General features: G+C 40.8%; 1 protein-coding gene across 1 annotated transcript in view; it reads left to right on the forward strand.

The window, feature by feature from the left end:
• The window catches only part of LOC134063580 (CUB and sushi domain-containing protein 1-like), a 232,763-nt gene that overhangs the window by 95,496 nt on the left and 119,301 nt on the right, over positions 1-17,966 (forward strand). Inside the window, exons 5-6 of the mRNA XM_062519171.1 lie at positions 10,803-10,997; positions 11,309-11,516. Coding sequence (XP_062375155.1) covers positions 10,803-10,997; positions 11,309-11,516 — 403 coding nt within the window. The remainder of the gene's footprint in view (positions 1-10,802; positions 10,998-11,308; positions 11,517-17,966) is intronic.

Here is a 17,966-nt window from a genome sequence, read left to right on the forward strand (position 1 = left end):
TTGCACACATGCCGCGAACCAGTTGCATTCAAATGGCATTCCACCCCTCATAAACAACGCCATTACCTGGAAAGAGACAATCGAATTATTCTGTCACAGTGGATGGTGTCATATAGACAATGCAGAAAGGTGTCACCATACCAATGAAGTGCAAATAAAGGCATGGCTGATTGAATATCTTCTTTGGTACGGTTCAAGAAAATATATGTATGTCATGTATTTTGTCAAACCCTGTCAACCTTAGCCAATAAGATAAGATTGACCGTCTGTTTAGTCACCTGTTTGGAAAAGAAAGAATGGAGCGCTGTGGCGAATATCAAAACCAGTGATGGGAAAATGCTGCTCTCCAGCCCACAACATATTTAAATGTAAATGTAATCGGATCCGGGACTATTTGCAGGATTCAGTTAGATTTCTCCCAGACAATCCACTGCATGGCTGTCTCTCCACCATCAACAATATATCACATTAGAAGCGACTGTTGCAAATACAACTGCTGCCGCTCTCAAATGGGAGAAGAGCCAGTGACAGTGTTAAGTGGTAATGATGTTTAAAACAGCCACATTAAATGCTGTGAAATAGTACATCTAAAATATTTTTCCTGTATACTTGAAGAAATTATTGTCTTGATCTACAATTGATTTACTTTTAAGTGATCACCATAAAGGGAAGATCTATTTCTAACACATTGTATCTGACATAATATTGAACATGTGGGATTTGGTGGATTACCTGATAGTACGTCTCATGGTTTGTTGGTGTGAAAAGTGTTTGGATGGTTTCTGTCTTCCTTCCTTTTTTGTCTTTGAAGAAACTTCAAAGGGAAAACATAACTGCAGTGAATCGATCAAGAATAAAATAAGAACTTCACAGAAGGCAATCTCATTAATCAAGAACCAAGAACGGTATTTGTTTATTGTTAGCCTCAGGTATCACGTTTGTCATTAAATCTTTAGATCTGAATATCAAGTCCTATTTCTACTTGCAAATGTGTGGCTAGAAGTCTGCAAACTCCTTTAGTTGATCGCTCAGCTTGCATCCTTTATGGTCTTTAACTGTCTGAGTCAGCAGCCCAACTCTACACAAGTTACTCCTAGCTTTCTTTTTTTTTTAATATAGCGACGCCTCTTTGGGCTCCAGCCCAAGATGTTGTTGGTACCACAGTCCTGTGAAATGCCTTGATTCCAGTCCAGTTTTAGAGGTTTGTCAATTGTTGATAATCATGGTAGCAGGCATGGACTTTGAGTGGGTCTGTAGATCTCTTAGCAACATCACAGAATGGTTAGCACGGTTGGGCTAATGGGAAAAGCGCTGTGCTTCTTGCCATAGGGTCTATTTTAAGGAGGCTGTTTACTTGACAAATCAGTTTGTGGGGTTTCTTGCTAAGTGCACCATATGGTATTTGAGTGCAATGGGTAGAGCATCTAACTTGATGTTGCTGCAGTTTTTCCAGTAATAATGATAGTGAGTTGTCATTAAATATAAGCCTAGGTGAAAATATATATTCCCTGTATCAGTAGCTATTCATGATCAACCTTCCATGAAATGTTACACACATTTTGCAGCAATGCAAAAAAAATGACAAACACACAGTGTGCTCCATTGGTTACATCGATTCCATTCAAAATAAAGAGCACTCTCGGACTATATGGGGCCAATGCTATCAGCTGAAAAATTGGCTTTCCAAATCATGCAGTGAAAGTTGCCATGTCATGTTTTTTGGCCCAGCGAGGCGGATGGCATTCGGATCAGGAAGTTGTCTTGTCAAAGATTTCCAAAGTAAAAGTCAGCTATTGTGCTCAGTAACAGAGGCTTAATGTCCTGATGTATTCCCTATTTATTTTTCTTGTAATTGTTATTATTTTTTTATTTGGAGATCTTTGTGTTGTCAATCAGGGACTCATTTGGACAATTTGGGCCAAACAGGCCCAGTGGGTCTAATGGTCTATTTTGAATGAAAGAACACTTAGGCTGACGTCTAACTGTCTGTGACTAATTTCTTTAATCAACATGATTGAGGGCTCTCACATTAGCTAGGAACAGGGTCTTGAGGACAGCAATGGTATTTAAATCAATATCCAACATGCCATCCAACATATTAGAGCCTTGTAAAGTAGTGTTATCGGCAAACACAATTCTTACATTTGACTCCCTGGCTTTACACACACACACACACACACACACACACACACACACACACACACACACAGACACACACACACACACACAAACACAAACACACAGACACACACACACACACACAGTAAAGACTGAAATTTGTGTTCAGTCAGTGTCATTAATTGTCTTGCCGGTTTTTTTTTTAGCCGTTTTTTTTCTAACCGAATGACCTTGGTAACAGTGCATTTGCCGAGGGTTCAGGTTAGTGAAGGCAGAGACCCCACTGTAGGGCCACAGAGGTAGTGATCTGAAGTCTTAATCTTCAATGCTTCAGTGGTGGTCTTTAGTTTGTGCCACCCTTGCATCCAATCTCAGCATGTTCAGCTCATTTTCATTTTCAGCTGAGCTGTTGGACCGTGAGCTAATAAGACTGGGGCCTGGAAAGCATGAACAAGCATCGTAGTCCGTGATGGGAGTTTTGCATCCCAAAGGAGAATGCAATTGACTGGGTGGGCTATTGTGTATGTTACAAAAAGTCCCTCCAAGTTGTTTTAGGGACCAAAGAGACACAACGTCACCATGGATATCTAGAGAGTCTTCAGGCCACACGGGCCATATCAATCAACGATCATGTCAATCAGCTGACAGTTGTAGGCACAGTTTATCAAAGCCACCGTAAGACTTGGTGGTAGTTTGTAAAGTTCCTCACGTCATTTTGGAGTATTTCCCAAAATCATCATAGCATAAGTCTGTTTGAGGTTTACTCTTGTTTATTCATCAACCATTCTCCAATATCATGGCTGCTATGTTACCACCAACCATGTCATCCTGTTCCAACACTGGTCTGGTCAGTGCAGCTTATTTTCCTTGTTTCTAGTGATGTGTTGTTCCCTCTATTATGCTATATGCGGTGTATTCGATCATCTTTGATCATCATCATCTGATTAGTTGGTTATTTGATCAGATTAGTAGTGATCAGAGTTACTCATTGATTTAATTAAATGTAATTGTTCTCAAAGGACCGATATCTCATCAATGTACTCAAGATGTTATATATTCTATATACTAGGTCATAAATGCAGCTTGCCGTACATCCCATCGGTACACATCTGGAATACAGCCAAGATAATCCACTAATATTTTACTTGCAACCTCAGCAGTTATGCGCAGAGGGAATTTTGCATGAAGCAGAAATATGTGTTACTTTAAAAGCATACTGAAAAAAAACTACTTGGCCTACCTGGTATATTTGACAAACTTAGTCCTGACAGAGATTACAAAAAGTTACAAATTGCTTCATGTTTTCCATATGATTCATATTTCCATAAAGTATTCCATTCGTTCTGACATAATTTTTGTTGTGTCTCACTAATCAGTGATAGGAACCAATACTGAGACAAAAGGCACGGAAAAGGGACATGCTTTATTTTATCTGTAGACAAAAGAGAACAAGACTTGTCGACAGGTTCGGAACATCTTTGTTCTATATATCATCAGCATTGTTTTTTGTTCTGCCAAAGCCCAAGACTGTGTTCTCCTGTTCAACACTATAGCCCTGTCCCGACACATTAAATGAGTCACGATGCATGTAAAAGTGTGTGTCAGATCTGTCTCCTAGCTCAGCTGTCTCCACTCTCGTTTATGGTTTGGTACCACAGTCCTGTAAAATGCCTCGATTCCAGTCCAGTTTTAGAGGTTTGTCAGCAGTTGATAATCTTAATAGCAGGCATGGACTTTGAATGGGTCTCTAGATCGCCTAGCAACATGGCTGACTGGTTAGTACGGTTATGGGAAATGGGAAAAGTGCTGTGCTTGGTTTGCACTTTTAAAACGAATGGATAGGACTTGTGTGCTTTACATGCGCAAGGCACAGCAGAAAACACTGGCCAGGGCCACAGCAGTTGGCAGGTCACACTTTTATTGTAAACATGAGTCATCTGGGATTACATAAAGCAAACAAACATGAAAAGAAAACTCTGAAAAATCCATACTATTGATTACGCACACTTCCCTTGTAGATTTAGCAGACTTTGTCTAGACTTCCCCTAAGGGGTGCCCTCCAAACATGGCCAGGCAGCACAGAGGTATACACTGAAGTGTGCACAACTTTATAAACTTCTCCAACGGTGACTGACCACTCAGTGACTGGGAGTGCGTTTTTCTGAACCTGCTGCTGATGTTCACCATGCCCTGGGTGCTCAATCCTACGGTGACTGATCAAGTTTGATGGAGTTCAACTTGGAAGTGTTAAACTCCAGACAGTGGCGGTGCATCTCGAGCTTACTGATTCATGGTAGTCGCCGGGGTGTATGGTAATTCAATGCAGGGTTAAAATATAGATGCTTTTAGATGAAAATACATTTCAGAGCCTGTTCAGATTAAGCTGACTTTGCCTTTGCAAGATGTATTTGTTTACTTAGTTGAGTTCTGTTATTAGAATTTGCATGCTTATCAGTATGAATGACAATCTTCATGTCATGAATGTTTTCAAGTCAATTGTTCCTGTATGGTTATATGCATTTACCGTGCTAATTTGGTTTATTATGCCACTGCTCAAAGCTGAGAGATCTCAAATCTCCTACCTGTTTCTAATGCAGACCACTCCTTACTCTTCCACGCAACACCTGAAACTGTCAAGTTCTATCTGTGTGGCGAACTATTTATTTTGACAGCGCTTTGCGTCGGGGTCCGGTTCGCCCTGTCGGTACTTATTTTCCCGATAATGACCAGCGTTCTCTATATTATCCCTTACATACTGTAATACCTTTCCCCGGACATTCAATGACAAGAGCAGGGCTGGCTTTTAGAGGAGAATGGGGGGGACATACTCCCAATTGGATGCACATACCGTATACAGCATGTTTTCATTCCCCCAGCCCTCCATGTTGTTTTCATAATGTGAGTATATAATTCACATGCAAAGATCCGTGGCACCTGACACCTTCAAAGTAAACACTCTCTCGGCGGGGTCTTCTATGGTACAGGAAGGACTTGTCCCACTTGTCTCATAAGCCCCTTCACTCAAGAGCTCTCTCATATTCAAACACAAATGCAATTCTCAAGTGACTTGAAGCTGGAGGAACAGGACACTCCATGCCCCTCTGAAGAGGTGTTTTTTCTCTTATTTTCTTTCTCTATCTTTCTTTCTTTCTCTATCTTTCTTTCTTTCTTTCTTTCTTCCAATCTCTCTCTATCACAAGTAGACTATAACTCACGAAAACACATGCCAAAAATATCATAAACACAGACGCATCCTCTAAGTGTGTCCTTTAACATGATTTAGAACCTCTCTATGTGGGCCTACGGGCCCCTATATGCTCCCCCTGCCCTGTGTTATCAGTTAAGTTGTCATCCATACAGCTTGCTCCAAGGTCAACTCAAATAATTCATGTGGATGATTCACTAATGGAAAAGGGAGGAAAACTCCGGAGTGAAAGCAGACACTAAATGATGGCAAGGGTATCAACAGAGCTGGATTAACTGTGTAATTTGAACACCTGTTAGTTGTGCATCGTTAATTGAAAATGTAGACTGCAGTGGCAGCCAGTGCAGGATAAAAAAAGTATTAATTGATTGAAACTTAATGCCTGTTGCTTTTCTTTCTTTGGACATATATTGGATATTGGATATATTGGATTGGATATATTATATTGGATATATTGGATGTAACAAAACAAGGTTTGTCTCATTCACCATCAACAATGGCCTCTAACCCATCTGTAGACAAGGTTACGTTTTTCTATCTCCTCTAACAGTCATTAGTTAACATCCAGGAGTAGCCTCATAAATTAATGAACAAAATGGAATTATACTGTAATATGAGCCCAGTAGTATACATAACACATTGGTTTACAGAGCTATTTACATAGTCATGACGATGTAAATATTCATGACTATGTAAATATCTAATATTATAACAGCAAACTATGCATTGGCCCATACAGCCCTTGCCGTTTCTAGTATTATAATAGCTTGTATGGAATTGCTGATTTGTAAAGAGCATTTGATGCCTAAACTACATTTGGGAACATATGGGAATAATGTAATCAGTGCCATAAGAAAGAGAGGCTTCATCACGAATTTTGATATTTGGTACATACTGTACTACAGTATATACCTTCAGTTAGCCTTGCTATGGTACACTATTTTTAAAAACATAGTTCCACAATGATTTTGTTCATTTTTCATTGGGGTTTAGAAAACCACTGCATTCTCACGACCGCCATTCACTCTGCTATGGCTTTCTCACACACGCAAGATGGTGTTAAAGACCTGGGTGTGATGTGATCATCTGTCCTGTAGGTGTTGAAAGATGTGTAGCTTAATTCATGTAATGGTGTGTTTACGAGCACATTAACTGTGATGTTGTATTATAACAGAGCTTCATTTTAGCTGTGGAGTTAGTTTGGCCGCAGGACGGTTGGATAGAACCGATAGAATGTTGGTCAGTTTGGTTCATTCAGTGTTTTCAATGTTACAAATGTCAAACATGCACAACATGGTATGGTGGAGTGAATATTTCTCTTTCTCTCTTTGTCCTTCAAAGGGTTGTCAACCATCCATCTTTGTTCTTTTCTCTCACACTGTCCGTGTGGCTCTTCAAATCTACAATTCACATGAGCAATCACAACAGCAAACATAGGACAGTATTGTGCAGGGATATAAGGGAACATCTGACTGACCTTAAAGGAACATGGGGGTAAAGGTCAAGGTCAAGGTGAATTTGAGTATCCTCCGGAGTAGCTTATTTGCTCTTTATTATCCTCCAGGGTAGCTTATTTGCCATCTGCTGTACCTCAGAATTGCATAGGCTACTCCTTCTGTACAGCCGACGATTGGCTGTTGGCAGGGGAAGGAGATGCCCTGCAAACCCAGAGTTGGCGCACAATTTGAATTTGCTCAATTTGAGTCATTCTGGCAATCAGTAATGATGCTCATTTTTACCCATATCCATGGAGCCGACCTGCACCAATCACATCGGCATACTGTATCTCATATACAGTAGGCGGGCCAGAGGCAAGCTTAACAGACGATGACAGCGCTGCAACGTCGAAGTCTGGAAGAAGTCAGTAAACAATGGTCATAGTGTTATCCAATTACGTGCAGTGATAGTGTCAAATTCATGTTTGGTTCCACCCCTCGAGCTATTTTAATTATTCATAGCCTGAGACCCTACACTGTAAATCTTTTTAGGCTCTGGGTTTCCAGATATGTATAGACAACAGCCATCTTGGCAGTACTAACCATCCCCATACATTTCTATGGAGGATTCTTTAAGCGTCTTGCCTCCTCCTCTATAAAGTCTCTGGTTAGACCAGTTAGCCTAGAGCTTCCATTTACCTACAAACAGTGCAGACAGGAAGCCCTGGCTGCCATAACAACCATTTGAATGGTAGTAAACCTGACGCCAGCCATTTGGCATGGTTAGAGACAATGGGAACATTACAGGGGGATAGGCAGCATTTGTCATAATGTCAAGAAAGAAAATAACCCACTAAAACCCTCACCATTAAAGAGGTGACAATGTGTGTGTGTGTGTGTGTGTGTGTGTGTGTGTGTGTGTGTGTGTGTGTGTTTGCGTGCGTGCACGCTGTGTGTGCCGTATTTCTGAAAATCACCTAGTCGACACCGGCCCACTCCAGCCTGTCTGATGGCTGTAAAGACAAACATAGAAACAGCCCATAGACCCAGTCGTGAGAAGCGGTAGCTGCCAAAGAGGGCAGATGATGCATGGTGCTCAACAGCAGATGCTGAGGTTACCTCAACCCTCCGAGAGGTTTCACAAGGGGATAATAGGCAGTCTCTTGAGTCACCGCATTGGCAGAAAAACGACTTATTTCCCCTTCTGACTTCATACATCTTCATTTAACAACTTGGACTCACCTTTAAATTTGTCATTCCCCTGTGCAATAGGGATTGATGGCTTGTAGCTGCCTTCTGTAGCCATGGGCTGTTATGGAATGCATCCATGTCGGAGGAGCACGCGTTATTACGAACTAATGAATGGCCGGCCACAGCTTTCTTGTGGGAAATCTAATATAATAGCTGGTAATAAGATGAAACACAGGGTCTGTAATATTATTTTCCCTCTCTATAGAATGTAATTGGGCCAAGGATATAGTGTAGCAAGCTGTCGTTTCTCTCCACTGTTCATAATGTTTAAGCGTGAAAAACTGAATAAAAGATTGGCTTCTCTTTTCATGGTCATTAAATCTTAATGACCACGGCCCTGTATGTGTTTCACACAGAGATGTTAATCTTACTGATAGAATGCTGTACGCAGGCCGCCAATGACTTTGTGTTATGTAATCAGCACTTGCTGTCTTTGATGATGAATTTTTAAGTAATGCAAATATCTGGACACACGTGTGCATTCACAGAGGGTGTCTTTGATTTAAAGAAATAGTCTTCAATTTCAGGTAGAGGGAAAGATTGATTTTAACAAGCAACATGAATTCATCATCATTGTCCACAGCCCAGTAGTAATCTAACTAATAATGTATCTAGCTGAGCATAACAGCAGTTCAAGTTAAGTTACAATGGCAACTATCCTATACAGGTATGAAAGATGACAGTTGAGAAAGGACTGTTCTGTAGCTATGAGTTCGTAGGTGGTAGTAGTTAACATTGTTTGTGTGGTAACAAATTATGGCTAAACATGTGGATGAAATCTCATCATTACTGAGGAATGGCTCCTATTTCCATTAGAACAACAAGAACAACAAAAGACAGATTACAAATAGAAAGAAGAGAGACAGAGTCAAAGAAAGGAGTGCATGAAAGAAAAACAAAGAGGCAATGCTAGACAGACAGAACTGTGATGCTGGTGATAGTAGGCACTATAAAAGCCCTCTGTTATCCATACCATATTTACTCAAGAGAACATCTGAAGTAAATAAAAATAGATGATAAATGCTCTCAGATGCTTTTATCATATGCCGAGCGGCTTAACAAATGTCTCTTGTATGACAGTTTAAGAACGCAAGCAATTTTTTAGAGAGAAAGAGAGGTAGTTTGGTATTGATTTTTGTATTAGAGGTCTCTCTGCGCGAAATATCATTCTCCACTGTGACATGGTAAGAGAGGAAAAGTGTACTGTTCCTGAAGAGTCTCTCACTGGCTTCCGAGTATAGGGGAGAGGCTGATTCATCTGCTTCCAAAATGGGTTTGCTGTCGTAGTCTGTGCGCCTTCTGGTCTCCTGTTTTTTACCCTTTAGGATTTTTCCCTTTTCATCATTTTCAGGGAGAGGAATGTTATTTGACTACATATGCAAATGAAATTTAGCGGTCCGTAATCATATGCATACCCTTTCTCCCTCCACTTACCATTAGTAATACATGCTAATGTAGGTCATACAGTTTTTAGCGCGCATGAGTAATTTAACTGCTTTCCCCTCGTTTCTGAGGCCAGTTTGTTGAACTGTGGGCGCCACCTTAGGCTGTGGTCTGAAAGCTCAGTCTCTCACCTTCTAGCTTGGCTGGAAAGAGAGATATCCACTCCAAGGCCCAGTGCCCCATCTGCCTCTCTACAGTGGGGAGAGAGGAGTTTCTCTCATCATCACTCACCGAGTGTGACCCCCGTTTTGATCCTTTGCTCTCTAAAAAAGGGTTCTCCCCTTTTCCTTTCCCCCGGACTCATTTTTCCAACACCCTTTGAACCTCAAGCTACTTACCCCGCTGGCTCTTGCAGTTTCAGCCCTGTTTCTGTTTTACTTGTTTTGGGGGCCACAGATCAGTGTAGATCCCGGTGAGGGAGATCGAACTGGTGGACGTGTCCAGCGAAAGCCATGGCTTTCTGTCAGGACGTATCGATCTTACTTTTCAGAAGCCAAAGGAAGTGTGGCAAGTTGTTGCACACATTGATGTTGTAATCAGCCAAGGTAATCTGATCCAATCACCACACTACTCCTGATCCCACCATTTGCTATGCAGGTTAATAAGGCTTTAATGAACAGCTGCACACATCCAGTAGCGGCCCAGACAACACCTGGGACTGGAACTAATCTGGCCCACATATCAACTCAGGCTGGCCCAGATCTGACCAGAATCTGACAAATGCCCCCCATTTACTTAGAGGCCAGCGGGATACAAATGTGTAACAGCTTAGCTGAAGTTAAACTACACTATTTGTTCTCCTTCCGTTTGTTTATGATTCACCCATAAATCCACACACCTGTATTCATAGCTTAATAGCTCCACTCCATGGATTTGTTTGTGTATTTGTTAATGGTAAACAGAGAGCACAGCTTCTTCTATCTGGTTGGGCTTTTGCATTGTTGTTGTCATGATAAAGATTTGCTGTTTTTCATAATCAGTTTAGGATATTGAAAAGTGGAATGGTGGACAACGTTGAAAGAAATATGAGTATTTTTCTAACCGAACCACTGCTGATGCATCAAAATAAACAGATACGTTATTGAAAAAATGCAAATGTGTTTTTGTATGCCTTTAATACATTTGTGCACTTCATTACTGATAATCTGGGATATAGCAATGCTCTGCATCATGTATTTGAAGGTAAATGGAAAGACCATGAAACAGACCATGTCATAATGTGACATTACTTATGTATTTATTTGAGTGTCTGGTTCCAATTTCTATGAATTTCTCTCCTCTTTACACATGCATTGAAAAGTAAAATGTACTTTGTCTTATTTTTTGTGTTGTCTGTCTTCCTTTTTCAGTATTGCCAAGTCATACCTGTGGAAACCCAGGGTTAATAGCAAAAGGAGTTATCCAAGGGTCGAGATTCAACATAGGGGACAAAATCCGTTACAGTTGTGTGATGGGATATGTCCTTGAGGGCCATGCTATGCTTACATGCATAGTTTCTCCAGGAAGTGGTGCATCGTGGGATTTCCCGGCACCATTTTGTCGAGGTACGTGCCTTTTTTTGTCCCTTCTGTCACAAGTGAGAATACGATCAAATTCTTTTGAGGAGGTTTAAAAGTATTAAACTGAATAACTAAAGACTTTGTCTTGTGCCAAGCTGCCTGCAGACATTCAGATGATTCTTCATGGTCAAATGATGAATATTTCATTTGGACTCATTTGAATGGATAACTTTATATTGCAGAACTATATTTATAAAAAGTTTTAAAATGTAATGTTGTCACGCCTCAAAATCACTGTGCTAGTAATGAACATTGCAATCCTAATTTTTATCTCCACCTTTCCTTGTCAAACGTAGCGGAAGGTTCTTGCGGTGGGACTCTGAGAGGCACGACGGGCACAATCTCCAGCTCTCATTTTCCCTCGGAGTACGAGAACAATGCAGATTGCACATGGAGTATACTCGCAGAACCGGGGGACACCATCGCTTTGGTCTTCACGGACTTTCAGCTGGAGGACAGATACGACTTCCTGGAGATCAGTGGGACAGAGGTCCCATCGATATGGTGAGTAAACAACATCTTTCTTACAGCCTCTGATGGGCCGTGGAGAAAAAAAACTGCCTCTCGGCACCTGCAGAAGAAGCTTTGTTTATGATAAATCACGGGATCATACCTCATACCTGCCACACTCGTGATCTGGCGGAAGGGCTGTGCGGAGGTTTTAGGGCCACCAGGGGTGGCAGCTGTCCACCGAGTCTGATGACAGGAGAGTGGGAATGGGCTTTCATTCGTCTCTTGTGGCGTAAAACAACTCCCACTTATCACAGTAGTTGCCCTCCGTTGTACAGGAGGACACTATTGCATCAGCGACTGTTGGGGGAAAAAAACGGGCTGGATGTTCATGGTGGGGGTCTTGGCAGAGGTAATATCACCCACGGGCCTATTAAATGTTGTGTAGCATGTAGATCATGTCAGCTATAAAATGATGACACTCAGATATTGCGCTTGCAGCTAGCCTACCGTGGGTTGCCTGCACAAACAGCAGGGTACCTATGCAAACACTTTTTTTTTTTTTTTTTTTTAAAGATTGCATGCTGTACTTTGGCTAAACAAATTAGAAGGTCTCTTTTCCCCCTAGGGCAATGGTAATAGAAAACTGTACGAATCAAGAGATGTGTTGCAAGCCTGCATATGGCTTGCTGAGATATAGTGGCATACATTTTACTGTAGTTCAATGCCAAGTACCAAGGGAAGACAGCAAGCTCCACATTTTCAGACAATTTTTTTGTACTGTTGCTTTTCATAAGAATGAGAGGGGAAAAGTCAGAAAGAGAGAGAGAGAGAGAGAGAGAGAGAGAGAGAGAGAGAAAGAGAGAAAGGAATGGTTGATGGTTGGATCCTAGACCTCAGACTCAGCAGCTCTGAAGTGGTTTGCTAAAGGAGAGAAGCGCCTCTCCACAAAATGGGCTGACTTTGAGTCGAGGGCCTTGGATGTCCTTAGGCCCGCCTTTATGCAGGAAATGGCTCCAGATATCTGTTTTGGATTGTCCTGGGGAATAGGAAGGGCAGGCTGCTTCTAAACAACTCTATGTTTCTTGCTTGTCTATACCACTGATGCAAAAGTATTTTTAAAGGGTTTAGTTCGGGTAGAATAGGTTAACTGGAAATTCAGCATCCATTCTGTTTGGTGTGAGTTTGGTTTTCACAATACAGTTATTTTGTTTATTATTTCTACAGTATTTTTTTTTTGTTTATCTTATTACAGAATGGTAATGGGTCATGCAATTTTACGGTTCAGTTATTTAAGAGTATATTTCTCTTGCCAGTGTTTGTGTTATCCTCAGCTATGGTTTCAGTTTATTCATCTTTCATTCAGAAAGAGAGAGAGAGGCAGTGTTTTGAAGCATATACTGTAGAGATTTTGTGGGTTAATTTGATTTTTGACTCAGTGGCATATGGCAGGAAAAATAGTCAAAGTGAATGTAACCCTGAACGATCAGAAAATAAACCCAGTGGGAAGGAAACAGTAGGGGGAGAACACTTTTAATGTCAAATGGCTTGTGGCTTGAATAGTCATATTGCACTCTCTATGAGGCTCCAGTCAGAAAGGGGCTGTCTTGTTTGAATACCTCAGAGGTATGTAGCAAAATGCATCTGGAAAATCAATAACTCAATACAAACGTAAGCCACAGTTGGTCTTTATGATATAATTGGGAAGGTTATCCCCTTTCATTTGCCATTGATGTTGATTTTACCACCGGCTAGCCTATTGCTGCAAATGTCTTTGTATGTGTTTGTGCTTTAATGGACATGGTCAGTGTGGTGATCAGATTCTGCAAGCAGGAACCAGACGTACAGAAAATGTCCGTTACTTCATTTTCCATTCACTTGACCTCCAGAGCAGAGGTTAGTGAAGATTTAAAAGATGTTTGGAGGGTTCAGTTGTGAACAAATGGTGTGACTGAAGCTGTTATTCAAGAAAACCACTCGTTCATATTTTTTTACATTTACATACAGTACATTTACTTCTATACATTCATACGTAATTGAATATTTACTGATATGCAATTGTTTTGTTTTCAGTTTTTTTTCTTTTTCTTTTTTGGTCAATGTGCCATTTTCTGAACAGCTTACCTCCAAGGCAAAATTGAGAGCATGACTTTGAGAACAAATGTATAACGGTGACTGCATTTATTGAATGTATTGCGAAAAGATCCTGTGTAGTACATCAATAAATGGTCGTAGGTTAAACGAGGTTTACATAATGGGTTAGGAGGTTAAAAGTGCCGTCATTAGATAAGCTCAATTAGAGCTACTTACTGATTGTGTGAAAGTTATCCTCGTCACTTAACCCTGGTGTCGAAGGCTATCAGTCATTTATGTGACTTCTAACCAGCCTTTTAAGCCCTGATATTCTATTTTATCTGACATTGTCTTTCGCCGCTGTATCTTGAAGACTGACACAGAGGAAGCATAATAGGCTTAACATGCTATTGGTGTGCCCCATTAATCTTATACAAGGCCCTTTAATCATTTCAGGACTGTTCAGTGCTTTGACCTCTGCTCCTGTTGTCTCAGATGTTGGTGGGCGTGCCAGCCAAATGGAAAACCTCCCAACGATGGGCGGCCATTTTCACGCAGGCCATTAAAAAGACCTTGGGGTGAAATCGATCAGGCGTTCCACCCGTGGAATGCTACCGAGCTTGAAGTTGGCACTTGCTGCCTAAATCACAGTGCTATATTCAGCCTTCAGTCAGACACGCTGAAACGATATTGTGTATGAAGTCTGAAAAAAAAAAAACAACAAACGCAGCTGAAAATGTCAAGGGTTTGCCTCATGAAGAACACTCTATTGGTAAATAGGCTCTGCCTAGGCCTGTGAGAGTCTGGCAAAGCTCCGTAAATCGTAAAGACTCTCGCTCTTCTAGATGGATTGCACCACTTTTCAGTGAAAAACGCAGAATGCAAACAGTAGCCTTTTGACACTGGCAATAGCATTGTATATGTTTAGCAATAGAAAAGTGTAGATATCCAGTCATCTACCCTCTCAAAAGCAATCAGTCAATTCCTGTAGCTCGTGGAGGAGCATGTCTAGTTCAACGGACTACTAACCTTCACTACTTTGTTTTTGCTTCCCTCTCCACAAGTGTGTATACATGTATACTGAAATGAACATACTCTTGGTGACTGTCTTGCTGGCTGGAAATGTCAAGCTCTGGCTAGAGTGTTTTTTTTTATTATTATTTCAGTTCGATCTCCTCGAGGAGTGGCTCATGGTTTTTAGAGAGACCCAATACATAACTGTTTTGAGTGACACGGAAGCCACCAGGAAGTAATGACATATCACTACCCATATCTCAACTACACCTATAACTAGACCAGGAAATGGGATGGCTCGAGGAAGCTGTCGTGCTGTGCGCAACAGATATATTTGTTATACGTGGAAAACATATATTAGATACAGATATGGAAAGTTCATTTGAGTTTAATAGTGTCTTGGTGAAGCTCCTCATCCCAAATTGCAGACGTGAGTCAGCAGACTGAGGTGAAGATATTTGGTAGCGAGTAACTGGAGGCATCATTATAATTTCATGATGGCCTGCTCAACGAATTTAGTCCAGCATTAGTCCTGGGCGAAGAGGGCCTACTGTATCTCTAATGACCATCCTGTGGCATGTAATGGTGGCGCTCATGCCAAGTCCTCACACAGGTAGCACTGCACTGTCATATGCCACACATACAGAAAACAAGATGAACACGCACGCACACACATACACACACACACGCACGCACGCATGCACGCACACATGGACACACACAGACAAACACGCACACACAAAGGGACTCACACAAGTGGAGACAGTGGCTTGGCATTTATGCAAATAAATGTTACATTAATACATTAGCAATCTAGGTCTTATTATAATTTCTCTTTGTTATGTTTAGTGTGAAGAGTCTTTCACATGTGCGCACGATGGCTGGCGTGCGTGATGACAAGCCTCTTTGAATACAATTTCCATTAGAATTAAACAATAAATGGGCTCTGGGATAATGGGCAAAACCACAAACATGACATAAACAATAAATATCAGAAAAAAAAAGAAATGCAAAAAAACAAAAACTGTGGTAACCTTATACATCGCAATGCAGAAAGTATGTGAAAGCTGATGTGTGCAATATAGATATGGCCCATAGGAGCTGCTGGACTGAAACCTGACTAGACAGAGATACAGTATGTCTCATCAATTTGAATTAATGATGTATGTTAGCCAGAGAGGATATATTTCAGGTCCCTGAACGACTCTGCTTTTAACTTCTGACTCAGATTTAATGGAGGAAATGGCATGTCTAACCTGATGGAGTGTTCTGGAGTTTGACTCAAGTTACATAAATATGGCCAAGGCCAAAGCTTAGGCAAGGGGCCCTCTTTCACTTCCTTTGTGACACAGGCCTAGCCTAATTCAGATAAACTGATCTTGAAGGTTATAGTGAATAGTATACTATACTAAACTATATAGCCACAGCCAGTACACTGTAAGTTAGGCATACTTCCCAAACATTCCTAAGATGTAGATTTTAGACGAAAAGCCGTTCAAATATTAAAGGTGGTACTATATTATTTAGAACACATGTGTATTATTTTTGCCCAGAATTCAATCAAATATCAGTGTTGTCATTATATGGATATCTGATTTTACAATGCAATGCCAGAAAACACATCGAAGACTAATATATAATAGCTTTGAGTGCTTGAGTTGGCTTCGGCTGGGGATGGTGCTTAATGTTGCAGAGGCTAATGCATCACGGCACCTCACAATCGGACTACAGGGCATTATACCAAAAGTGTAAGTCATGTCAGGTGCAAGGCCCATTTCCTCTGATAGGTATAATTAGCACAGCGTCTATAAAATACGCCGCCTGTCAGCCAATTAACCAATAACAGAAGCTCCTTCCAAAGACCGACTCAAAATGATGGCTAATGAGGTGTTGGCTGATTCTTAGGGTTTGCACGGCGCATGAAGACGGAAGTCTTGAAAGTCTGCGGGACTGCAAACTACTGCCAACACTGGCATAACTGAGAAGACATTCATCACTGTGAAAAAGGAGCCCTTCATTTCTCAGGGAGTTTTTGAGGGAGTATCAAGTAGATAGATTTAAAGACAGTGGAAGATTTGCTTACTAACATACTGTAACATGCCAACATGTTAAAGAAATGAATGTTGCCAGATTAAAGGTTCCTGTTTCCTGAGAATAATTCCTTTTGAAGATTATACGACTCATTCACTTAATAACATGTAATGACAACTGTGGATGCTATTTTCTGTCACATAGCCCTTTCTATGGTGTGTCCCCAGATCGACCAGTCTACCCTGCCTCCTCTGCCTCCTCGATCAGTGATATTCCCTAAAATATTAAATACCCAAATTAGCCCACCAATGCCAAAGACATTCTACACTACATTGTCAAATAATAATGATAATGATAATGATAATATATATATATATATATATATTACACAAATGATATTATTTTTTAAAATTACCATTGTTTTGAATAGCACCGTTATTTCAGAACCATGGACAGCACTGATTGTTCAGCATTGTCAGAAGGTCGATTCATTAACATGTTTTGAACTGTACAGCTACCCGCCCCATGCAGTAGTGAAAACAGTGAAAACCAGGACTCTACAGCTGTTTTGCTTGTTGAATAGGTTAGTCAGTAACCGTTAGTGTAACATTTGTCATTGTTTTATATCGCTTGCTTGCATAGCCCAATTTGTTCCAGATAAGGATGGATTATCAAAGCTTTTAGAAAAGAAAAGCATCAACAGAAGTAGCCTACCGGTATGTATTTTATTGTAAGGTAGACTTATTCAAGTTTCATGTTCTTTAGTAGAGCGTGAGGAAAATCAAGGTTGGGTTACTCTAGGGGAACAAACACATAACAGATTTGCTTCAGTATCTATCTGATTCAGGTCAATTCTCTTTCGGAAGGCGTGTAATATCTGTAGATACCACAGCTAATCAATGGGTTAAGTCCAGTCCTAGCAAGTAAGCTGACAACGCTAGTCATTGGGTTCAGTTCTACAAGTTTATTGTCACTGACTAATCTAAAATAGAAAGACAATGTTTATAGAACATTTATGAATGAGTTGATGAACTCAAATTTATGACAAAATTGACAGGTCCTTAACAGGATCGCCGTGAAGTAGTAGGCAACTGTGTTGGAGGCCTGATTGCATGTTTTTGGCCTTCTCCAGTTTCCCCTTTATGAGCTCAATTATAACTCGTCGTCGCAGATCGACGCAATCAGTTCGATAGATAGATAGACTTGGGCTGATACTTTGGACGTCAACATACAGAGATCTGCTTCTCATTCACATTCTTACAAAAATACCAGGGATAGCACAATAAAGCTGAAAAAGCTTGTTTCCATTTTGATCCTAATTCCCATCCTCTTTTTTATGTAGCCTACTGGGTAGCCCTTCAGCACATACAGGAGGGTCGGGTTTTG

This window comes from Sardina pilchardus, chromosome 18 (genome assembly GCF_963854185.1).
Source record: "Sardina pilchardus chromosome 18, fSarPil1.1, whole genome shotgun sequence".
NCBI classification, from domain to species: Eukaryota; Metazoa; Chordata; class Actinopteri; order Clupeiformes; family Clupeidae; genus Sardina; species Sardina pilchardus.